The 26,105-nt window shown below is 50.3% G+C and overlaps 1 protein-coding gene across 6 annotated transcripts; it reads right to left on the bottom strand.

Annotated features, from left to right (window-relative positions):
• Positions 1-440: 440 nt before the first annotated feature.
• Positions 441-24,716, bottom strand: LOC108155517 (elongation of very long chain fatty acids protein AAEL008004). Of its 6 annotated transcripts, XM_033389135.1 has the most exons (11): positions 24,444-24,716; positions 7,846-8,090; positions 6,532-6,614; positions 6,144-6,251; positions 5,761-5,841; positions 4,603-4,686; positions 3,317-3,373; positions 3,106-3,211; positions 2,889-3,025; positions 2,647-2,802; positions 441-1,698 (listed from the first exon to the last, which is right to left on the bottom strand). In XM_033389135.1, the coding sequence occupies exons 2-11, from the start codon at positions 7,901-7,903 to the stop codon at positions 1,351-1,353; spliced, it is 1,218 nt and encodes a 405-aa protein (XP_033245026.1). In that variant the 5' UTR covers positions 7,904-8,090; positions 24,444-24,716; the 3' UTR covers positions 441-1,350. The 6 variants fall into 6 exon arrangements, with proteins under 6 accessions (XP_033245026.1, XP_033245024.1, XP_033245025.1 ...); XM_033389134.1 differs by lacking the exon at positions 4,603-4,686 and having other exon boundaries at positions 1,351-1,698; XM_017286360.2 differs by lacking the exon at positions 5,761-5,841 and having other exon boundaries at positions 1,351-1,698.
• Positions 24,717-26,105: the final 1,389 nt, after the last annotated feature.

Here is a 26,105-nt window from a genome sequence, read left to right as displayed (position 1 = left end):
GTTGGAATCGATCCAATATATCCCACACCTATGCCAATTCGAATGTTCCGATCTGGATTCCTCTTTTCGTTCAGCTTCACCATTTATTTATAATAAATTAATCGAACATTATGTGGGTAGTCGTTAGCCGGTAGCCTGTGTTCATTCTTTTACTTTTAATTTGTTATTACTCCGTTTATTTTTTAATTTAGTTTGAAACGTTGCACAAATTGGCCCAATCCGATCCCGATACTCGGTATGTTATTGTGGGGGGGTTTCCGTTTCCGTTTCTGGTTCTGGTTCTGGTTCTGCCTGACTTAAATAGTGGTTGACTATTTTGCTTGACTTTTATTTGTAACAATTATTGTGCCTAATTTTAAATTACACTTGTTTTCTGATCTATACATTTACAAAACTTCTCGTCGTTGACTGCCACGCCAGCAAACTCTCTTTTTTTAATTATTATTATTATTATTATTATTTATACGTGTACGTGTCCGTGTATCAGTGTGTGTGTGTGTGTGTGTTTACGTGTGTTTGTATTATATAAGTTAAATTCTAGATTCTTAAATAGTTGAATTCCATGCTCACACACAAGCTCAATTGAATAAACTTGAGTTAGCTTTTAATTTAGTTTATAAATTGTTTTCATTTTCATTTTCCTTTTTCTTTTGTTTCTTGAATTTTCGCATTTTATACAATTCTCATGGTACTGTACTTCTAATTTGTAAGCTTTGTACAACTAAAGTAGTTTTTTAAAAGAAAAGAAGCAACAAAATATTGTATGTGTAAATATATATACTCGTATGTATGTAAGTATGTATGGATGCATGTATGTTTGTATGTGTGGAACTCCGATCTGACGCACAATCTGATTCTGATTCTGGTTCTGGTTCTGTTTCAGATTCTGTTCAGATGATTCGCCTATGCAAAGCCTATACATTTGGATATGGGGATGCATAAATAGGTATGCCTGCGCGCATACTCTCAGCATGACTGTATGTCCGTGTTTGGGAGGTGGGGTGGGGTGGATGTATTGGTGTGGGGATGCTTTGTAGCGGAGATACGACGTAAAACATGCCCATAGTCTAAGCTTTCGGTTAGACTCTTGGGAGTTTCTCTCGCCTTTTTCTCCAGAATGTGTTCGGTGTGTTTATTACTTGTATTTATATTTGTATTTCTCTGTGCTGTGTCTGTTTGAGTGGATGTGTGTGTGTGGATGAGAATGGGAGAAAGTGACGTGACGAGACGTGTGACGTGGTAATGACTTGTGGAGCTCCCCCCGTTCCGGGGGGGCACTCCCGGCGCCGCTGATCCATGCCTGATCCTGTCCTAGGCTCTGTGCTGGCGCCGCCCCGCTTTGCCCCGATATTATTTCTGCGTCTTCCGCTGCTTCAAGTCCTGGGAGGCGTCGTCCAGCAGCTTGGTGGCGTATCCGTTCGTCAGCAGGCCGTTGGGCCCTGCCCCTCCCTTGTGGGCGCTGCCGTTATGCGTCGTCGTCGACGCCGGCGCATTGCCGTTGGCCAGCTGCTTGTAGCCGTTGCTGAGGCCATTCGCATGCCCGTTGGTGAGGGGCGCCGCGCTGCCGTTGGCTGCCTTCGACGCCGGTGTCACCGACGCGGCCGTCGGCTGGGGCATGGCCAGGTCGTCGTGGGCATTGATGCTCTTGCAGTAGCCGTTCGGCTTGGCGTGTCCGTTGGCCAGCAACGCGTTCTTTCTCTGCAAAATGGTCAAAAACGGGAGAGGTATAAGGATCGATGCGATGCCGACTGCGAATACCCCACGGATGCCCCCAGTCCCCTCGCCCTGCCTCCGGCCACCCAGTGACGTGACCCACAACACCACAGCCATCGTTATGCAATGATCTGCCCCATCCGAGTCGGAGTCGAACTCGAAGTCGGAGTCTGTGTTTGTTTTGTTTTGTTTTGTTTTGTGTCTTTCCCGTTGCTGTGGCTCCTCCGTTCAACTTTCACTTGTGCCACGCACAGCGGATGCCGCCGCTGACGATGGCATTATAACGATCGTTAAACGGCTTCGTTTCGGCGCTTTTGTACCTTATTTTCGCCTTGTGCTGTGGCTGTGAACCCAACGCGGCATCCGAATGAATCCCAGGCCCCAAAGACCCACTTGACGAAATCTCGTTAATGAATTTGGACCACAGCATCTCGCGCATATGCAATAGGCGGACGGTGGACGGCGGACGGCGGACGGCGGACGACGGACGACGGACGACGGACGCTGGACAGAGACGTCCGCAAGGTGCAGCGCTGGCGATGATATAAGCGGCGCTCTTGCCCCCACTCTTGGGATCGTTTTCGTATTCGTATTCGTTTTCATTTTCATTAACACAGACCGGAATCTGGAACACTGTGTTTCTGGTGGCGTCACAGAGCCACAGAGAGCCCCGAGTCCCCTTGCGACACGCTGCCTTAATTGCGGTCTTGAAAGACGCCTCGGGCAACGTGGGAAGTACGAGCCCAAAAATCTCCGATAGATAATAATGGGGCCAGGCCGAGGCCCCCACCCCGCCGCAAGACCACCGTTTTGTGGCTGTCTTCGGCTGATCTTGGCCAATGATAAACGCTGGCCCGTTAGGGCCATTAATGTGAGAAAGTGTCGTCGGGGGGAGGAGCATTTCCGGGTCTGTTCGGAGGCAGTCGGACTCACCATCAGACGGTTCCTGTAGGCTGCCTTGTAGAACTCGTTGAACAGGAAGAAGAACATGACGGCGTGCATGCCGATCCACCAGACGAACGCCTTCGGGTAGTTGCAGTCGATGAACAGGAGCTGGAAGGCGTGTACCATGATCAGGATGAACTGGACCTGCGAAAGAAGGTGGCAGAGAGATGGAGGGACAGTTATGGAGTTATGCATTTCCCTAAGGTTAATCTGGCCGATGGCAATCTTACCATCTGAAGGGTGGTCAGGTACTTCTTCCACCAGAGGTACTTCTGGTATTGGGGTCCCATGGCCGAGAACATGTAGTAGGTGTACATCACGATGTGCACGAATGTGTTGAGCAGTCCGAAGAAGGTGCTGTGGCCGCCTGGTGGGACGGTGGATGGGATTGGACGGGGGGATCGGATCAGTCAGTGGGCCAGCCTTTGGAGCAGCGCAAACACTCACCTGGAGTGAATTTCACGCCGAACCAGACCGACATGGGCATGCAGCCGTGATGGATGACGTGCAGCGTCGTTACCTGGCTGGTCTTCTTGCGCAACACGAAGAAAATCTGTGGCGACACAAAACAAAACAGCGAGAGCGCGTTGATTCATGAATGCAATTATCGCTCAAGGAGCGTCGCGAGGCGGCGCCCCAGCTTTGATCTGTCACTCACCGTATCCATGAACTCTGTGAACTTCGAGAAGTAGTACCACCAGCAGGCATGGACCATCTGATGATTCCGTCATTCAAAATGAAACGGGAACAGCAGGCAGCAGGCAGCGGGGAAGAAAGTTACATATCGATTAGCGATGTTTCTCTTTCCATATTTCTGTGGTTTATTTCTGGCATTCATTTATCTGAGATTGAGTATCTCCTATCCCTATCCCTATCCCTATCAATCATATCCCCATCCATTGGGGGGTTTAAGAGGAGCTTGAACGCCAATAAAATTCCATAAAGGTGGATCTAATAGTTTATTTTCTCTGGGATTGAAATGGAATTTACGGATGGGATGTTTATTACCTTACAGTTTCACTTCGGGCTCGGGCTTTTACTCGTATATGTTTCCAAGGATAGGGAAAGTAATGTTCTTTGGGATAGGGATAAGCTGTACACTCGTGTCGGTCCAGCCGACAACGGATCTCACTCGCAGCACATTCACAGCTCGTTCCATTAGGTAATACTCGTTACTGTTACTCGTTACTCGTAAATCATATTCAAATCAAGATCGATATCAAATCAAATCAAATCAAACATTCATGCAGACTTTTCAGGGCGGAAAAATAGGATAGGGAGAGAGAGAGAGACAGAGAGAGAGAGAGAGAGAGAGAGAGAGAGAGAGAGAGAAAGAGATTCCATAAACAAATTAAGTATTTCCGCTCGAAAGTATCAAACGAACCGTTTACGGGTGGATACATTCAATCAATCGTTTCGTTTGATTAATTTGAGTTAGTTTTATTGGATCGGAGTAGATCAGACAGATCAGAAGTCTTGAAGGGGGCCTTGGATCTCTTGGGTTTAGTGACAGTGGAAACACGTTGACAGTTATCAGTTATCAGTTATGTACGGCATACACATGCTACAATCTGGGGAGGGGGTTAGGATCTGAGTGTGGTGTGGTCGATGTTAGCATTAGTTTTTTGTATTTTTTTTACTTAGAATAGAGTTAACCAACCATTAACCCAACCAACTAATCCATAAATTAAGTCCCGTATTATCAGTGTTTGTCCGCGCATGTATCTACATCTACATCTATGTATATATCTATATCTATAGCTAGGTGTGTATCTACATATGTGTAATGCTAGGAGTATTCCCACGTATTCACGCACACAAACCAAGGCGAAAATTAAAATAATTAGAATGCTTATCGGTCTATGGGTGCATCGCAATCGCAGTCGCAATCGCTACTGTTATCGTAATCGTTATCTTACGGCTCGTGGTGAGGTTAACACATACCCTTAACGTTCTAGGATTATTACTATAGTCGACTGGCTGACATCGGAAGCTATAATGTCCAGTTAGCCAACCGGAAATGGCTATCTGCAAATGTAGAGCACAAAATGACACGTTTATATCCGTTCTTGGTTTTCGTTGGAGGAAGAGGGGATGCGATGCGTGGATCGAGGATCGTGGATCGTGGATCGTGGATTGTGGATCGTGGACGCAGTCGCAGTCGTTGTGTTGGTCGTGTCGCTGGCTTCCTTCCTTTGGCTCTTTGGCTTTCTGGCCTTCTGGCCTTCTGGCCTTCTGGCTTTCTGGCTTTTGTTGTTGATTTCGTTGGTTGTTGTTGATTACTCACTCTGGTATTTACACTTGTGCATGTTCGGAGGCGGGTGCGGGTGTTAGTATGAGTAAAAAGTAAAGACTTAGATAGTATATCTACTTAAGCAAAAGAAAAGCGCAACTATGATTAATCGAAGCGAAATTAATCACCATTTGTAGAGTATTTCGGTATGTGGCTAGCGTTTATATACAAAACAAAGCATTTTTCATTTTGTTGCTGGACAGCCAGGATCTGCAGGACCTGCTGGATCTGCTGGATCTGCTGGATCTGCTGGATCGATACCGGTACGTTAGAACGAACACTCGTTTGGGATTAGTCAAAGCCGGCGCGCACACACACCTGCCGCAGCGCGGAGTGGCAGGAGTCGCAGGAGCAGCCGTGTGCGGCCGAGAGTTAATTGTGCCATGGATAATGGATGTACATACTTAGTAGCAATAATGATTGGTGGTAAAGGGGGTAAAAACAACGAGGCGAAGCATTGCGTTGCATTGCACGGCTTTGCATTGCTGGTTAAAACTCCAAGAAGCGTTGGCTCAATCGCTCGCCGCTCACCGATCACCGATCAAAATGTGGTTTAATCAAAGCAATGCATACGCTGGAATGTCTTTTAATGCGCAGATCTATTGCACTGTATGCGGATAACTGCAAGAATCGAATCGGTGGGGGGGATGGGGGCAGGGCTTGGCCCTCCTCGAACTAGAGATGGCTCTGAATGGGGGGCCTATGCCTACGCCTACGCCTACGCCTACGTCCAGTTTCTGAGACACTGGATCGTGGGAGACTGCACACACTTATACGCTAGTAGGGGGATTGGCTTTCGGGACACTTACTCTCCGGGATGTGGCACTATCTGTGTAGTCCACCGGCTGGCAGCGGAAGCTGTACGCGCCCCACCAGCCGCCCATTAAGCACTAGAACAAAGAAATCATTTGCAAAAGAAAGGAAAGGAAACAGAACAGAACAGAAAATGTCATAAAGTAAGCCAAATCAGGATCAAATCAAATCAATTCAAGCGCCAAGCATTTTCCCATTTCTCCATTTATCCATTTATCCGCTTCATAGGTTTTCCTCCAGTTCCAGGCTCCAGGCTCCAGGCTCCAGTTTACGATGCGACAGCGACGACAACGACGACGACGACGACGACGATGAGAATGTGGCATGTGGCTGTTGGGAATGTTATGGGGGATGGGTGGATGGGTGGTCGAGTACCTACCTCGTAGAACAGCCACGCGCTGAAAACAACCTGTATGGCATTGTAGAGGACTAGTGTGTTCTGGAGATGCAGGGGCTTTCGATTCTCCATTAACCGCGGTCCCAGCACCTGCGAACGAGAGAGTTCCGTATGGAATCATCGATAAATACAATCGCCGGCTCGGGCTTCCCCCCCACGATTCGCCCTGACTCATGGCAGTCCCAGCCTGTGCTCTGATCCCACTTGCTCGCCTATCGCTGACACTCCCACGCGGCCAGGTGGAACTAGCACTTGAGATTACCGCCGCCGATTAGCTTAGTCCGCGATTAGCGATTAGCTCGATTGGCGGACGGACTCGAGTGGCCTCGAGTGGACACCTGTTGAGGCGGCAATAGAATCCGGAACTCACCTTGACCAGGTAGACGTATGTGAGGCACACAGCCAGTGTGGGAAACGGGGATGACATCATGGGCCAGTCCTTTGTCCTTGAGTCTGCGCGCGGAGACAAAGAGGGAAGCAAATCGAATTAGTAGTCCTCTGGCATGGGCCCCTGCCTCTTGCACAACACCAAAGCAGCAAAGCAGCAGAGCAGAAAAACAGCAGTTACAGGCATCTGTTAGATAAGCGCTCGCCGTGCTCTTATCATTCGCAGCCACATCGCCGGCACTGGCCCTGATCCACTCCGGGCCGTTTCGTGTCGCCGCCTGGCCATTGGCATTGGCCATGCCCAGACGGCACGGCGATCTTCGTGCGTGCATCGGAGGGGAGGCAGGGCGATAATGAAGAGCTGGGCACACACGTGCACGCTCTTAACACTCTTAATTGCGGTCCAATTCAGACCATGGCGTATCTGTATCTGTATCTGTGCCTGGGTCCGAGTATCTGCATGGTCTATGGCCGAATTTCACATTCGAATCGCCGCTAAATGCCATAATTTTCGATTTAGTTCGTAGGAAATTAGTTGGGAAATTTGTTTATGCAAATATTTCTCCGGAAATTATCATCAATTAATAATCATTGTAATCGCCTACAGAGCGATATTGAAATGTTTCTTCTGATTTCATCTCACTTCAGAAATATTACCACAGGGAAGCGAAAGTAAGTTATGTTTTTGAATTCCATCCGCCAAGGCGTAATATTATATTTAGTCCAAAGGGAATTGGAGCTCACCGACTCTCTGTGAAACTTCGTGGCCCATAAATCGATTTCACTTGGCCGTTTAATGGCCCTCTTCTATTTCGGCGCGAGATATCGAATATCGCGATAGGAACTGCATGGCATACAATACACTATATATAGGTATTTGTACATGGCTTTGTATATGTACAGTGAGTGGGCCAATGGGAATACATAGAATGTTATCATGTAGAAATACTATATTGGAGCAGGCATTGGGGCATGGAACTTCCCTTCGCTGTTCTTCGGACTACAGATATATTACGAGTATATTCTGCCTCTCTTCAAATATATATACATATGTATTGTATGTACATTTTTGTAAGTTTGTACTGGCCCCCGGTCTCTGGTTAATTAGAGAGCAGGTGTCAAAAATTATTTAATCTTTTGCCAAACCTTTTGCCGGTTTTGCAGAGAACTGTGCGAGAGTACCAGTTGCTGTTGTTGTTGCTGCTGTTGTTGCTGCTGTTGATTGTTGGTCAAAGCTCCCCCAAAATCAAGGTTAGGCAAATTAGCAAAGGCCCCCGTGGGCCGTCCCCCCACTTACCACCATGTGAGTCCAGGTACCTGGTTACGGTGTCGATGTATTTCATAATTAAGGCCATTGTGTTACTGTGTAGTGGTTGCCGCTTCTGCTTCTGCTTCTGCCTATTCTACTGCAATTTTGCTGGTGCTTGGGGCTGATTGTATCCTTTTCTTGGTGGTTCGGAGTCTCCTGTTCTGCGAGGATGTGTGATCAGGGCTGGTCCGGTCTGGTCTGGTTCGTGGATTCAGAGCATTCGGGGTGTCGAGCTGCAACGAGGGGCGAAAGATTAACAATTTGTTATAAATAAAAACATCTGAACACTGTGTGGACCCAGCAGATGCCGGCACGTGATGTGGCACTGCCCCTCGGTCTCAGCTTTACCGAAGCTGATGCCAATACCAACCAACATCGATACCAATTCGAACTTCATATCAGCCCACTTTCGGCACACCGAATATTTGGCACAAATATCTGTATTTCAATATTCATGAATATCATTCGTGCGAGCAGTAGAGCTGGGCTCTGGGCCGAGAGACAGCAGCGGATTGGGAATGGGAGTGGGAATGGAAATGGGATTGGGAATGAGGTTAATAAACCAACAGCAAAAGCTGCTCCGTCAGCATTTGATCGGCACATTTACATCTTGTTTGCAGTCGATCGTTCTCGATTCGGCTCGTCTTTTGTCTTGCCATTTGTTTTTTGGCGATACACCGACTCACCGCAGACTTTGAGCCCCTTATCGCCGACTCGCGGCCGATACTCGTATCTCAGATCGATAATTGCCCAAATAGGGCGAGGAGGAGTGGCGGAATGTGCCAGCCAGAAAGTTCAAGGACAGCTAAGCGGGCACTTAGCTCCACGGTCCAAAGTCCAGCACTCTCGAATGTCTCCTCTCTCTGCCCCTTCTCTCGCAGTCTCCAGGAAAGGTAAAGCTCCTTATAGAGACCCTGAAAGGCAGGGCTTATTTGGCTGCCAGCCGTAGGGGAATGGCATCTATTGGGAGTATAGAGATACTCTTGGGTGTACGAGTATTTATTTTCAAGCCATTGTTCTCTCTCCCGCTCTCTCCCTCTCTCTGCCCGTCTCCCATTCCGTCCCATGGGGCATTACTCATACGCCGTGTGGAACGTCAGACAAGTGGCGTACCGTAAATGTTTAATAATAGAGCTCAATGGCATCTTTGAGCTGCACGGGGCAAGGGGGAGGTGTAGGGGGGGCGTGTAGGCGATAATTGTGTGAGCGGAGAGCACTGTGAAAGGGCATCGGCTAATGGCACTACAACGGTCCTTCTCGGGGCCTCCTCGGAGGCCGGATAGGCCGACAGGCCACGGGCCGTGGGTCCCAGATCAGAGACAGCAGGCAGCATAATGAAAGCACTTTTGTGGTGTTTTCCGTTCCACAGAGCAGGCCAGGACAGTGCCGGGAAGTGCTCTCCGTTGAGGAGAGAGGCAATTTATCGGAGACGGACTCCAGTGGGAATGGATTCTAACGTCTACTCGGGCCTGAAACTACTCAATGGCCAGAGAGCAAACAGAAACTACAAATGTTTGCCCATTTGATGGGCTTGGCGGCTGGCGGCTGGCGGCTGGCGGCCCAAGGCAGCAGCGGGCAAAGCAAACAGAAGTGCAAACACCTTTGCCAAACAACAACGACGACGACAACAAGAAAGCAAATTAAGCCACTGCCACCGAAAAGCCAAATTTAAACTAACCCAAAGTCAAAACAAGGCAACAAAAAAAAGAAGACATCCACATAGACACAGCCAACGGAAAATGCTGTCAACAGAGATACAACAATACAACAAATGGAAGAAGACGGGGCAGAAAACTGGCACGAACCACCGAGTGGGCGGCGGCGGTGGAGGAGGAGGTGGAGGAGGAGGTCTGGCAATGGCTTTGTTTCGCCTTCGCCTGATTTAACAGCGTCGAGGGGCATGGGGTATGGGGTATGGGCTCGGTTGTAGCCCACCCATTGCAGCCAGGTAATCGTAAGCTCACCTTCATTTAGAAGAGGGCTCTGAGCGCTGAAAACGATGCCAGCCAGCGAGTTTAAGCCGTGCCAAATATTGCTATTTCATTGACCTGATTTCGTTGTTGCTGCCGCTGTCGTTAGCCCCATGTAAGCCCACACAAAAGCCAAACCCATGAAGCAACAATGCACACATGAGCATGTAAGGCGACACCCCAAAACGACACCAGCACCAGTCCCAGCACCAGTCCCAGTTCCAGCCCCAAAACAGTGCCCGTGCCCATTCGCGGCACAGACAGCAACACGCCGTTTAGCCGGCGCCACGTTGTCACACTCGAACCCGTACACCCGTACACCCGTACACCCGTACAGCCCCGTACAGCCCCGTGCAACCCCGTGCAACCCCGTGCAACCCCGTGCAACCCCGTGCACCCTTTCACCCCCGTACACCATCACGTGATGCCGACTCTTTGGACTCTCCATGCCTTGCCATTCCATTCCATTCCATTCCGACCCGTTGCTCGATTGCTACGGTTTCTCTTCGGCCTGCTCTTGCGCAGAGACTCGAGGCGGATTCTTGAATGAAAAACGCGACTACGAGAGGAAAACCCTGCGGGGCCTCGACTCGCGTGACTCACTCGACGCACCCCCAAAGGCTCGCAGTGCCACCAGCCCAAAAACTAAAGTAAAAAACAAAAAAAAAAACAAAAACAAAAAACAAAACCAAAGACCAAGAGGCCATGCAAAAAAGTGAGGCAAAGCCGGTGGGGTGGGGAGGGAAAAGAAGCGCCCACCACGCCATGAATGACGCCGAAAAGGCGCGTGGCGTGTGGCACGGTTCTTGTTTCTTGTTTCTCGGCTTTTTTTGTTGGTTTTGTAGCAGCTATTATGTCAGTCACCGTCGGGAGAGGGTATACCCCAGGTGGGTTGATGATCCACCTCATCAATTCACGCCAGGTCTGCCTGGTGTCACGTGCGTGGAGGAGTTTGGGGCTGGCCTCTCCCATTTCCCATTTCCCCCCTTCTATCTGCTATTTGCTATTGATTTTTATTTTTTGGTGAATTCTTGCGTCTTCAATTTCGTTGAGGCCACAAGTCGATGGGATGGGCGGGTGAGGCAACGGCAACCCTTCGCTTGGGGCGGGGCGGGAGGGATGGGGAATGGGAATGGGGAAACCGTTTGTGGATGCCGACTGCAGTTGTTTGGCAATAAAAAAAAGCAACACACACTCTGACATTTCCGCGGGAGCATGCACCGTGTAACGACGGGTCATCCCAAATGCCAGATGAAATTATACCTGAGTTATTGGGCTTTTAGTCCCAGGCAAAGCCGCAGCAGCAGCAGCAGCCACATACTAATTTGTATGCCCCTTCCCCTAACCCTTCCCCTTCCCCAGCCCCGGCATCATGAATTAGCATTCCAGCAAAAGGTTCAATCACATCCACGGAGAGAAACCGTGAATGCTCGTATTTGGCGATAATTAATTCATAATTAATTCGATGTAAATTGCGAAAGTTGAGTCAATTTGTTGCGCATACGATTATGGAGTGGAATAAACCGATGGAGCCCGAAAAAAGGGAACAACTCCGACAGACGAGGACAAGGGTGGGAGGGAGAAGAGTGGCGGCGCAGCTCCGGGCAGCTATCCCGGGGACCACACCATAAACACTTTTTGATCTTAATCCATTCTGTGATCCTTTTCGCCGAGGTGGTGCCGAGGATTTACCTTGATGCGGAGTTGTTGCACTTGAACGGAGCACAGGACAGCGATCAGCGATCAGCGATCAGCGGACGGCGGACAGCGGATGGCCAAAATTGGCCGAAATTATCCGTCTGGCGCTCCTCTGGGGCCCGTGGGTGCACTGGGGAACCGCGCGTCGAGAACGTTGTAACAATTATGTGGTCGGTTGTTGTGGGGAAAGTCGACACACACTCCACTCATGGGCTCTTATCACTTTGTTGCAGGCTGCATCCGAGTCCTGTCAAACACTGCCCTATTCGGACCTGGGCCTTTTTGGGCCGCGCGGTAGGGCGGAGACAGCAGCGGAGCAGCGGAGGTGTAGCGTATTCGGGACCGGGACCGGGACCGAGGGAGACACAAAACCGTCAACAACGACTAGCGGAGCACGACTAACTTGGTAGGGATGTCGGAGATATATTGATATATCGCCAAGGCAACCGACTCAAAACAAGACAAAACTTCTCTGTTGTTTCGCTGTCCGCGGCCGAGAAAGTATTGAAATATTAAAGCAAAATGCCCAGTCCCCATACCCCAGTAGCATGCTGGCGTCGCTGTCATCGCTGGCGTTGCTGGCGTCGCTGTCATCGCCGGCGTCGCTGCCAGCTCCGCGAAATCGAGCATTGCGCTCTATTTTGCTCTCCGCCCGTTCTCTCGCTTGAAATGAAGTCGGATTCTTGCTTTGATGCGAATAATCCGAAATAGAAATAAATCGAGTTGTTTTTTTGAGGGCTTTAATTGGGTTCTGAATGTGATTTCTATTTAAGAATCACCCACTCAACGCGAGAGCAATGCGTTGGGCCCAGTGAAAACGAAGCCGAGCGAGAGAGAGAGCAAAACACGATGTCGCACTCGAAGTCGCCGATTGCAAAGTCGGGCTTTCGACGTCAGCGCTGGCGTTGGCGTTGGCTTCGGCTTTGGTTTTGGCTTTGGCTTTGGCAGGTACTTTATCTTCAGGCCTCGCGGCGCTGTCGCTATCGTAGTCTTCGCCCGATTACGAATTAATACAAATTTCTTTGCATACATTTCTATTGTGATTGGCGGTCGAAAGGCCTTTGACTGTGTGGCTGCCCGATTTGGGTATTTCGTGGGACTTGATTTGGCCTATTCACGACTCAAGATGAACCGTTCCCCGCCCACCAGCTCGGCACCACTCCCTTGCGTTGGGAAATCTCCGAGTGGACCATCCGAAAACCAGAAAGAAAGGCCAGGTCAGTTTAAGGTCCGAACATAAAGAGAAATCCCCGCAGACCCATCTTTCCTATGGCCTACTAGCCGACAGATTTCTATCATTCGTGGCTCTGCCATGTGGAAATTTGGATGCCCATGGAACAGGGTCGGAATGCTCTCTTCTCTGCGCTGCAAACATCGGCCCAAAGCCATTGTACTCTCATCTCGGAGAGGGTATACATAATAAAAACAACAGGTGAATATGCTGTCGGCGCTGTCGCAACTGCGCTGCCTCGCTGTCGCTGCCTCTGCCGCTGCCGCTGCAGCGACTTTGAGTGGTGTAAGGGCCAGCTCCGCGTCATGATCATGATCGATTTCGGAGGCAGGTGATGGCCCGCATACCAAATCATCGAATCCCCGCACTTGTCGATCAATTAATTATTACGGCATTTCACACACACACACACACACACACACACCCCATGCACGCACACACGCACACACGCACGCACAGCTCTTGGGTTTTTTTTCACGTCTTTCAGGTTTTCTTTTCACGTTTCTCTTTGACCGTTGATGGTTTTGCTTTTGGTTTTTGGACTTTTGCATTCAATATCGAATTCATGGTCAAGCCGTTTCCGAATGTGTGTCGCCAAAAGGAATCCCCCCCCCCCCCACCCCCTGTCCAAGAGCAACAACAAAACAGGCAACAGCCAACAGGTTGACCTGACGAAATGGAGCTGGAAACGCGTTTGGCTCTTGACGCAACCATCTAATGCGGCTTTTGTTGGTTTTTTGTTTGTTGATTGTTGGTTGTTTATTGGTTATTGGGTCGCTCCCCCTCCCCCTCCCCCTCCCACTCCCTGCCACGCAGCAGAATGCCATTTCATAATGCCGAAAATTTCGATGTTGTTTTCAGATCAAATCCGGGCAAATATTCAAACGTTCACGCTCTGTGCCCGCATTCATTCCTGGAGCTGGAGATGCAGCTGGCGAGGGTGGGGAGGGGACGGGGGTGGTGCCCACCCACATTTCCGACAAACAAATTGAATCAAGGCTGAGGGCCAAGCGATGACTTGTTGAGGGGTCCGGTCGAACGCCAGCACCTGATGGAAGGCGACGGCGGCCCTCTCTTTGGCGCTCTCTCTTTGCGCGCTATCTAAGAGCGCAGGCAGAGGCAGAGGTGGAGGCAGAGAAAGATAAAGATAAAGAGAGAGTTCTTTCTTTCCCTTTGGGTGATATGCGAGTGGAATATCTTGGAATTATGTCATACATATCTTTACACTTACACGCACACACACACACACACACGACGTGAGGTGTGTCGCCACACATGCCCCGGCCCGCGTCCCTTTTAATCAGTTCGTATCACTCTTGACTAATCGGCTGACCCCATCTGTCGCCGGGGGAAGGGGCGAAACTAATGAAACAGATAACTGCAGGTGCCCACAGAAGAGAGGAAGTGTTTGTGGAGACACCCAGAGAGTGAGAGAGAGAGAAAGTCCAAGAGAGGGAGAGAAATAGTGGGCCAATTAATGTTGAAAAGCAGTGCAAGGGCGGGGGCACCGGGCACCGACCGGGCACCGACCGGGCTATGGGACAGGCTAATTGAACAACACCCGGACCCGGACCCACAACCGATCCACACACGGCCAGTGGGGGCAGGGAGGCAGCATTAACTGATTTCGCTTGACATCGCTTGATTTATCGAGTGGAATAGATAAACAACGTTTAGCATTCGATAATGTGTTTTCCATGGCGCGGGGGGCACTTTCCGAGAGGCGGAAGCCGACACTTGAACTGCCGTCTGTTACGTGGGTATCCGTCAGATACTACGCGTATTAGATACGGTATCTAACGTACCAACATACTCGTACTACCGTACTATCGTACTACCGTGCTAGCGCGACCGACGCGACGACACTCCTCGAGCTGTTCTGCTCGGGCCACTTGAAAGTTGAAATCAAAATCAACATCAAGAATCGAGACTGCAACTGCAACTGCAACTGGAATTGGAATTGGAATTGGAATAAACACTTTACTTTGGTCTTTTCGTGGATTTGTGGCTGTATCTCGGGCAGCGACCAAGGAATTTTTGTGTGTGGAAATCGCTGTGGCCTGACCCAAAAAGCGAACCGGACGAGACACAACTCAAAGCGAAAAGCGAAATTCAAACTGAGGCCGGAGAATCGGGCGAAGAGCGACCGAACCCCCAAAGGCCGTCCAAATGCCGCTGCAAGAGAGCAGAGAGCAGCAGAGGGCCAGACCAGAGAGAGCCGCCGCGGAAGAGCGCGAGACGAGACGGCGACGGCGACGGCGACGGGGACGGCGACGAGTGTGCTGTGGGCTGTGTATCTGTATCTGGTGGATGGCAGCAGGCGGCAAGAAGCAGACACCGCCACCGCCACCGCATGGCAAATGGCAAGAGCTGCAAGAAGAAGCACTGGGGGCAGTATGCTACACCTTCAACGTTGCGTCACGCGCACACCACATAGCCACATAGCCACCAGCACCAGCACCAACACCAACACCAACAGCAGTGCCAGCGCACAGAAGACACAGAGATACAATCTGCCAGATACATTCGCTGCGTTGTAGCGCCAAAAGGCCGGCTGCTCTTCAATGCCGCTGATAACGTCTGCTCGCTCTCTCTCTCGCTCTCGCTCTCGCGCTCTTTGTCTCCCTCTGTGCGTTCTCTTTGGCTGCGGCAGGCAGCGTGTATCCATTGGATACGAGGGTTGTCGCTACGTTTCGGGCCAGCAGCCAACAGCCGCCCGGAACGCACATGCCGCCAAATAAGTGGCAGGCTCGAGTGGAGTGGAGCCCGAAAAGAACATCGAACACAGCAGCAACAACAACTCGTGTGCCCAAACATGTGGAGGCCCGACCGACCCGACCCGAGCAGTCGGCGGGCATTATGTCATCGGGGGAGTCGGTCGCTGGGAGACCGAATCGCTCTCTCTCTCTCCCACTCTGTCTCTCCGTCGCTCTGTTTCTCTTTCGAGTCGATTGTTGTTTGTTTGCATTTTACTGTTGTACTCGTATTCGTATTCTGCTCTCAATCTGTCCCAAAGCCACCCCTTGGTGGCACAGGCACGCACACATGCACAACGATACGTACACGGACAGGACACGGGTCAGTAGTTGCTTCGGCTGGTCCTTCTGGGTGTCATAGTACCCTGTAATCGCGGGGTATATACTAGAGCAGAGCGGGGTATTTGTTATTGGTACTCCTATGGGTATGGCTATGGTGCTAAATGGTGCTTAGTAGAGGGTATCTTCCAGTCGTAGCACCAACACCAACAATGTTCGGTTGTTCGGCTTTTCTGCTCCTCTTGTTGCTGCTCTTTTCTGCGGAAATGAACCGGAAATGACGTTACCCCTTCACAGATACCGAGCACCCCCTCTCTAGACTGAAAGGACAGCTCGAAATTGTTAATCTAGTGCAAGCATTTCCGTCTCTATGGAAATTGCCAGACTATGATAAAACTGGAACAGTATACTTGGAATATATAATTGTCATTGATATTTATGATACATTTACTAGCATCTTCCAGATGCAAATGTATCTCGGCTGAATACTAAATGCCCCGGTGTCTGTATTTGCATTTGTATTTCTTATTTTCGAACATGTCTTGTGCTTTGCTTCTCTTGAACCAGAATAATAATATTATTAATGGCTATGATAATGTTTCTGGAGTGTCCATCAGCCACAGGCAGATCATCTGCTCTCACCTCTGTGGTTCTGCCTATGCCATATACCATACGTACCATTCCGAGATCTTAAATTAACAAATAAACCATCCAGCTGATTGCGCACCAAATTTGTGAAAACTGTTGGCGATACTTCGGATCTCTTCGGAGGGCAAAACGTATCGACACATCAAGTGGGAGAGAGAGAGGGAGACCTGCTCCTAACAAAGCCGTTTCAAATAAGCAATTAATATTGCATTATTGCGCAACAGAAGTGAGCAATAAATAAATAAAAAGTCGGCGACAGCGACCGACCATAACGCACTTTTGAAGGCAAACAAAATGGAGTCAGAGGAGGAAGAAGAGGCGGCAGCGCCAGAAGAAGACAACAAATCGAGTCGAATCGAATCGAATCGCATCGAGTCGATTCCAATAGATTCCGATACGCATGCGCAAAAGCTTCGACGGCGACGGCCCGACAACTCGACGATTTCGTAACACGAACAAAATGCGTAGGGGCGTGGCGTAGGCGTGGCACGGCCAAGTCGGTGGGCTCCGACTCTGTTTCTGGCCCGTGGCCAAAATTCTTGGGGCTTTGGCATGACAATGTCAAAATGAAACGTGTCAAGCCACGATCCACGATCTACGATCCACGATCCACGTTCCCCGCTCCCTAGCTCCGGGCCCTTGTGTCATCGCGAAACGCTAACGGTTTATCATCCACAAAGAAAGACACCAATTTACATCTCACCTTGGGGCCGCCTGCATCGCCGGAGCCGCTCTCCGCCGCTCTCCGCAGCGCTGCCTCGGGCCGTGTGTTTGTGGGGGGGGGGCTCTGTCTGTGTGCCCGTGTGGCAGTGGGGCAGTGTGCCGGCGCATATAAATCGATTAATAAGTTTCGTAAATGAAATGCCATTATCAACAGCGGCAGCGGCAGCACTGCGTTGCCACAGTCAAGCAACAGTACAAATAACGGCAAAGCCGGAGGTTGCATTGCCGCCTGCTCCGACTCCGACTCCGACTCCAGCTGTTGCTTGCCCCAGGCACAGCATCATCATCCGCAGCAGCGGCAATTAAAATTAGCTTATGGCTCAGCTGTTGCTGAATTTAATTAACGAATGCACTCACACTGAGTGGAAGTCCCCAATGAGAGCCGCAATGAGAGCCACAGTGCGAGCCGCCTTGCACAATGGTGGGCGGCTGTGCAATTAACTAATCATAGTCATAATCACAGTCATAATCCTAGTCCTACGACCAGACTGGAGCCCGGCCCGTACTCGGTTTCCTTCTTCAGATTGATTCGACCTGGGCCTGCCCGCATGCTCCGCCGCATTGATCATGGATGATATGCATTCCGCGCATGCGCCACGGCCACCTCGGGGCGGCACGGAGCACCACGGAGCACCACGGAGCTGCGCGGAGCTGCACGGAGCGGACCAGGTCAGGCCAAAGTAATTGAGTCAAGGGCGCGAGCGTTTTAAGCAGCCCAGACACGTAGGGAATTCGATTTTGGTAAAGCCAACGCGTGCACCAGACCTTGGCCGGGGCAGACGAACTCGAGGGGCTGGAAACCGTCGAAACAGATCAGCAGGAGGTTCTATTAGAACTGGCCACTCGTAAATGTCATATCATTAAAGCACTTCCTGACCTTAAAGCAAGCTTAAATCACCTTTCACTCTAGTAAATCACTCTTGTTAGCACATGCAACAGGTTGCTCTGATAAATAATCTGTGGGGCTCTCGCATACAGCATTCCACTGTATTCCACTGTATTCCGCAGCATTCGAAAGACAAAGCGAGGGGCGGGGCGGCTCATTACGATAGCAGGGCCGCGTAACGAGGTTCTCCACGAGTATTGGCTCGCTGGCTGATCGCACTGACACTCGACCGACTATAAAAATAATTAAATATGCAGCAAAGAGACCAAAACCAAACAGCCAACAGCCAAAGACAATGGCAGCGACAAAAAGAAATCTATTTAAATTGGACTCGGGTTTGGGCTGGCGCTGACGCTGACGCTGGGGCTGGGGCTGGGGCTGAGGCACTTGAGCCATTGCACAATGGCCACCTCATCGCAATAGACAAAGCACAGAGCCCAGAGCCCAGAGCCACCTTTCAAATTGAAGGCTTAGTTAGCTAATGTGTGGTAATGATAATGATTAAGCTTGGCAAATACCCCAAATGCCAAATATGCGTCGTCTGGGGCTGGGACTGGGACTGGGACTGGGAGTGGGAGTGGGACTGCGGCTGGGACTGCGGCTGGGCATGGGCATGGGCCTCGGTCTGGGCCAACTCAACCGAAAGTGACAGCCCAATGGAAGCTCCATTGCGATTGCGGCCCTGACTATGACTTTCTCGTGGCCAACACTTGACAATTCTACGGGCCATAAAGCCGAAGCTGAAGCTAAAGCTAAAGCTGTCGGCCCTCGCAATTGGCCGCAATAAAAAGTTGAACCATCAAATGTGACTCGGAACGGGTTCTAGACCCCGAGAAACGCGTGAAATTTGGCTAAAAATTACGCTCAATGATAATGAGAAGATCATATAGCATATGGCTTGAGTTCGTATCACTGTCTACGTCCGTATCCGCGGCCACGCCCAGCCAGATGGGGGTCGGACCAGCTGTTTGACTAACGGACGGGTCGGGTATGACGGTATGACGTTATAGGTATGACGGGTATGGGTATAGGGATGAGGATGGAGATGGAGATGGTGAGACGATCGCAAACACCTAGAGGCTGGAAATAAAGCTCAGTCGAGCGTTACAATTTCGCAATTGCCAAGCAAACACAAAAGGTTTACGGAAAATAATCAAAATAATACCCGTGCCCGTGCCCGTACCCCCAGCAGCCGGGTTAGGTTGGGCTACTTAACCTTTCACAGATCCGTTGCAGCGGTGCACGTGCAACGCCCACCTAGGAGGAAATTTGCATGGGAATAGTGCGACGCATTTGCGATGTCATGGGAAACACGTCAGAGCCGCGATCTGCGTTTGCTCGTATTTGGCTAGAACGGGGGATGGGAGCACACAAGCCACACACTCTCCATACCCATTCCCATTCCCATTTCCAGCCGCTTTATTTGCTCCACACAATCGGATGGATATTTCGAGAGTGCTAAGGAGGGGCCCGGCCCGGCCCGATCCGATCCGATCGGAGTATTGGTCTCTTGGAGTGGAGTGTGGGAATACGATCGAAAGTTGATATCGTCGTGGGCCACACATGGCGCAATTTGTAGCTTATTTGCCTCAAACAGCGGACAATGGATAAACAAAGTTCATCTTGGGGTCCGTTGAGCCGCAGCACTCGAGTTTTTCCGAGGCAAATATTTGGCCAGCCCAGCGAACATTCGACTCCGATCCCAACTAACTAACAAAAATTCAAATATTGGAAAGCTTGTCTAATGCGAGGGAAAGGGAAGGGAAAGGGCAGGGTACGGAAGGAAAGCGAAGGGAAGGGAATGTACGATGCTCGATGCACTTTGGCACCGAAGCGATTACGGAAGGGAAACGTAACCAATGGACGGACACTTTAATTAAGATAGAACCAGTAATTAAAAACAACAGGCGTCTAAATGTTGTTGTTAATCAACAGCTATTCGAGTACGAGTACGAGTACGAGTATTCCAGTAATCGCAGCTCTCTACAGCTGCGGCAAAACAGTGCCATTTCACGATGGAATTCCTTGGGTAATTGCACACAATTCGATGCAATCGAAGGTGCTTATACTAGAGCCAGATGCAGGCATTAAGCATCGATTAACGAATGCCGGGCTGGAATTAACTTCATTAATGCTACCTCCTCCAGGAAGCCACCGCCCACCGCCCACAGCCCACCGCCCACCGCCCACCGAGCACTCAGGTCTCGCTAAGGTCTCTCTAAGGTCGGCTTGATCTTGCAACTTTGGGGGCAGGGCCGGCCGTCGGAAGGGAACGTGCCGCCGCTGCGACAAGTGTTTCATGCCAATTAAAATGGTTAAACGCTGGCGAGCCGAGGCCGGCTCTTGGGCACATTTCTCACCTCACATCCGTCCCAAGGCTGCCCCGCTAATAGCCACTAATCTGTGTGCAAACCCGCAACAAAACACCACCATCCCAGCCACCGCCGACCTATATAGCCACATGTGCGTGCGCTCCTCGCTCTCGCGGCCCATAGACCACAAATGAGCACTCGGCGCTGGCTGGAGCAGGCCCTGGCCAGGCCAAGACAATGTCGAGTCGGAGGCGGAGGCGGAGGCGGAGGCGGAGGCGGAGGCGGAGGCGGTGATGGAGGAAGAGTGGGCAAGACTGGGCAAGAGTATCTTTTTTGGGTCTGTTTCTTTGTGGAGCTGCTGCTTGGGCTGGTGCTGTAGCTGGCATTGTTGCTGGCTTTTGACAACTCAATCAACGTCGCAAGGTGGTTCATCGCCGCTGCCAGCATCATGAACATCTCCACCTCCGCTTGTGCCCCCACTTCTTACTTCCATTCCATTCCATCTTCTGCCGCATTTCAATGTCAAAATCCGCTGGCGAGAAGTCGGGGCTTTGTTGACAGCTTTATAGCGAGCAAAGCGTCGGCGCAAACGACCAAAAAACTCTCATTAAAAAGAAGCAGCTCAAATGCGCTGTACAATTGTACAGACAATTGTCTTTTGTTTTGGCCACATTAGTCACTAATTTGAGGCTGGTCGGATCGCGGCCTTCGGGGTTGCGTTACGGGCCCGGACCCGGGCTCAGGCTTGTGTCTCACCCCCTCAGACTGCTTCCGGAGTAGCAAACAGAATCCGTTTCGGGCCTTGACTCTGCTCGGTCCAGGTGAAAATCGTCAATCGTAAATCGTCAATCGTAAATCGTAAATCGCAAATCGCAGATGCGGAAATAATCGGGCCGTGAAAAGCTGTTGAAAGCCCGTCACAGCCCATTCGGGGGTTAGTTCTGGTTCTCTGAGAGCGTGCCCCACAGCATTTCCAAATTGCGATGCAGATGGGAAAATTGTTCATTACTGCATTACGGCCCTGTGTTTCCGCTGCCCTCAGCCCTAATGGTCGACACAATTTGGCCAAAAAGCGCCAATCACCTCGGAGTTCAGCTAATTATAAGCCTGGCCAACTGGCCAACTGGCCAACTGACCAACGGAGTAGCTTACTGGAGGGAGGGAGAGGGAGAGTCCCATGGAGCAAACCCCAGCAAACCCCAGCGAGCCCCAGCCCGAATCGTTTATGGAAGATTTTGTAATGATCAATTTGTTGCATTTTCCGCTACTCTCTTCGTTCGTTGTTGTTGTTGTTTTTTTTTTCTGTTGTTCGTCGCACTAATTACGGCAATTAACAGGCAAGATTTGTAGACAACTTCACACATACACACACTGATGTGATTGGCTTTTGTATCTCCATCTCCATCCCCATTGATTGTATCTGCGCCTTTTAGTGTCTTTCGGCAGTTTCGTAGTACTCGAAGTCTGCAAGTGGGGCAGCAGATGATGACGGATTGAAGCCGATTGGATTGGATCGGACCATCCCGAGACCCGAGAGTGAAGTTCAGGCAGGGTCAGAGGGGCAGAGGGGGGAGAAGCTATCAGCTGATCCGGAGGGAATTTCATCTAATCTCGTAGTCAGAGTCACAATTTCCTCCTCACACGCACACGTCTCCCCACACATGCACCTTCTGAGCCCCTGTCAATATCTGTCCAGATCGGTGAGATCTCGCTTCTGTTTCTGGTTGCTTGGACATGCCCCACACGTAGCAGACAGCGGCAGACGAAACTCTGTTAATTGTCTTTATTAGTCACCACAGAACCCCAAGAGCCAACTGAAAACTTTTACAGGTATCTGTATCTGTATCTGTATTTGTATCTGTATCTGTATCTGTACGAAATGTGATAATGTATTGTATTTGCATATGGGTATTTTTATTTATATTCGTACTCCCCCTCTGAGCGAATCATGTGGCATGGTGCCCGATCGAGAGGCCTCTCCAAAGCCCCGGCCATTTCGCAAGAATCTCCGATCAAAGTTCAATCCCGAAACGATGACGCTCACAAATGGCAGGCAGTACGAGCAGAGACGTCTATTATCTGATTCTAAAATGAATGACCATTCAGTTTTGGTTTGGTTACGGCGACTGAACCTAAGTGAATGGCTGTGGAATACTCGTATGTAATTATTGGACAACACATCAGAAACCATAAATATAATGATCTCTACTACTGCTCTCTTCATATCTGCCCCAACACTGTGGCAAACCCACTCTGCATCCCACCACATCGATGCATGTCGATACAGTCCTACCAGTTGCTGCCAGTGCATTCAATTTCCTCCAGTTCTAGGCAGGCATAGCGTAGTTCCACTGTACATTCGGCAGCCTTCAATCCCTGGGCTCCCTCAATCTGGGAGCAAATACATGTATGTATCTACGCGCTTTGTTCCTTCTATTTTGATAGCCACTCTGCTGCTCTCTCCCAAAAGCACAGTTGGATGGGCGTGTGCGCTGGCTGTTTGTCAATTAGCAGGTTGGTCCCGCATCCCCCCATCGCCGAGCGGTGAGGAAACGGAGATCCTGTTCCAGACGGAACGGACGGAATGGATGTTTGAATTATTTATAGAGAGGTGAGTGAGCATAGTGCCGCATAGCCGTCGAGTGATCAGCGCTTTAGTCGTGATGTACTGAGGTCTGCCCGCTGGATGAGTAGTCGCTCTAAGCCGGTCTCTGGGAACGAGGCACATTGACCGTAGAGTGGGGGAGCTGGGCGAGGGGGAGTGGGGCCTGCGAATTCGCTTGAAATGGGTCTACGTGCGTGGCATTCGAAGATCGGCGGAGGAGCGCGAATCGTTTGCATATGTAAATGCCGAAAACACAGCCGCGGCTTACAATTTGAAATGATTTGCTTGAAATGATTCTTGGGCGTGGACAGCGGCAATTATCTGTAATGTGGAATCTGAAGTCTGGAATCTGTAATCTGGTATCTGGAATCTGGAATCTGGAGAGGAAGCAAGAAGTCGTCCCGCTCTGAGTCAGAACAAAGGAATTGGCAGCAGGTAGCAGCAACTGGAACTGCAGGAAAATCCCGGGAGTTTCCAGCCCATCCATTAACCTGTTCAATTAATTGGCAACACGGAAGCGAGCATCGAACTGGTGGGCCCATCTGAGCATGAGGAGGCCATTAAATATGCGCCGCTTCCATCATAATTCCTCGAAAGTTGTTCCCAAAAGCCGTTTACAACTTGATTCTGATTCTGATTCCGATTCTGATACGAACGATTGACAGGGGGAATTGGATGAGGGCAGGATGCAGATGCACTCCGCAACAAACCAGACTCTGGCCTGTCACGTCAAGTGGAGACGGGCACCGATCCGGCAGAGAGTCAAGTCCAAGGTCAGGCCCGGTCCAAGGCGGTCCAAGACACACAGGTTTTATGGGGAAGTTTTTGCGCAGTTTATCTTTGTTTTTACTCCGCATTAATATTTACAATATTACGATGCTCCATCCAGAAAGGGGAGGGCTGCACCAAGGGCGTGCTAATTGTGGGGAGCAGAGAGCAAAGAGCAGAGCAAAGAGCAGAGCCCAAAGGTACGAGAAACAAAACAGACGATCGATTGCATGGAACGTGGATGATGGACGGGAGCTTTCAAGCTCGATCAAAGCTCTGCACCTGCATCGGGCACAACAACGAACAAGTGGAATGGAAGTGGAGTTAATATCGTTTCCGATGGGCAAGCAATAAAAACAAAAGCCAGCTGATCAGCTGATAACCATTGGAACACTTTCGGAGAGCGAACACGAAAGATCTCTTCTATGCTCTTCTCTTTGCTATGCTAATTCGGTTGTGCTCGCCTTTCGTCGCTCGGGTGCAAGTGTCAAAGCGTCAGGGTTGCCACATAGCGCGGGTAATGATAGTCGATTGACCAGTTTAATCGATTAGCTAGACAGAGTGGCACGGGGCGGCAGGGAGCCGAGAGGTGGAGAGAGGTAGTGTCCAAAATGGTTATTGTGAACGGACCCACGAACAGTTGCAAAAGAGCAGGCAAAACACATGTGGAGGCAGGCAGGCAGGCGGCCAGGCCTGGCTTACCAACTTACCAACAACTCTGTAGATCGGCAACAGCGAGGCAAGGCGAGCCACAGCGAGGAACGACGACGACTCTTGGTAAATCGCGCTAGCAACCGAAAACCAAAAACCAAAAACTGAAAACTGCAAAAACCACAACACTAAAATTGCACGCGGCGCGAACTATTTCCCAAATTGTTGCCAAAGAACTTTGTAAAACTGATTATTTTCGCAACTGCTTGCAGTGGCCCACACGATCGAGACGGGGAGCCGACGACGAATAGCGCGCTTGACTTCTGAATGAAAACTGAGTTTCGCTCGCGATGTGGGGCTGATTAAACGCGAAAAGTGGGGACGCGGCCGTCTGCCGTCTGCCATCGGCGTCTCCGTCTCCGTCTCAGTCGTCGTCGGCGCCGCCGCCGCCGCCGCAGTCAGCGTCAACCAGCCCCAACGTCAGCTTAGCCAGTATGGGCAGAGCACAGGCGCAGGCGCAGAACTTGCAAAGCTTCTGGCTATGGAAACTTTACGGTCGGATCGGTCGGGTCGGTCGGTGACAAATGCAGCCAGAAAACTTTCCGCGGTCCCAGCGTCGAGTGCATGGAGCAGAGCAAACAGTCTAATTGCCCTGCCCTGGCCTGGCCTGGACCCGACTCGACTCGAACCCGAGCCTGAATTTGAACCCGAACCCGAACCTGAACCCCTGCACGACGTGCTCCTGTTGTTGATGTCAGCGGCGCATCCAAGGTTCAAGGGGATACATCGCATCACATCACATCATTGTTGTCCATTTACTGGTTTCTCCCACTGTGGAATGCTGTGGAATGCTCAGATCACAGCTTTCCAGCTGTGCAATGTCCAAGGGCCTCGGCACAAACAGCAACACGTTACAGATGCCGCTGCAGGACCCAACACTTGTTCCAATTAACAAACTATGCCCCAAACTCGATAAATCGATCAACAATAGAGGCCCGTTGAAGCAGAAGGAAGGGTTTTTCTCTAGGTAAAGTATTCCCGATCAGCTGGATATCGGACACAGGAAGAGCTAGGAAGTATAGCTACACAATGTACTCGTGCAAGGATTCTGGACTCGTTTTGTTCGATTTACCAAAAATTCTGTGTAGATCAGATCTACTATATGGAAAATATGTACTTTGCTTGGACCAAAATGCATCTGAGCAGCGAGATGGAGTGACGACAATGCCGTTCCTACTTTGTTGAAAATCGAAAATTGCAAATCATCATTTCTAGGTATAGTTGATTAAAAATAAAAGGGAAATTTAGTAGCTGCCTCGGAAGGTGCTTCGAGTGGAAGAAGGTCGACTGCAAGTACTAAAGTATGTAAACATGATTTGGCAATAGCTTCGATCGATAATAATCGACTTGGCAATGAAGAACCATCGCTGTACATTCGCTGGTTCGCAGACTAGAGCCTAGAACTGGATCGAAATGTATTCACTTTACTGCATTGGGTGGCCGCGTTTAAAGAGCACTGACGAGTCTTACAAGTGTTTGATTAGCTCAATTGAGCACGCGCGCGCGCCACTGACTCGCACTGGGAATTACACAACAATAGACTTGAGGCAAGTGGTGCCCTCGAGGCAAGTCCCGGCTCTAGACAACTCCACACAACATCGCCGCCAAGAGCGGCTCCTCATCCTCATCTCAGCTCATCTCAGCTCATCTTGATGCATTTA

Source organism: Drosophila miranda, chromosome 2, assembly GCF_003369915.1.
Source record: "Drosophila miranda strain MSH22 chromosome 2, D.miranda_PacBio2.1, whole genome shotgun sequence".
Classification (NCBI taxonomy): Eukaryota; Metazoa; Arthropoda; class Insecta; order Diptera; family Drosophilidae; genus Drosophila; species Drosophila miranda.
Note: the sequence above shows the minus strand (reverse complement) of the source record. Positions and strands in the feature narration are given on the sequence as shown.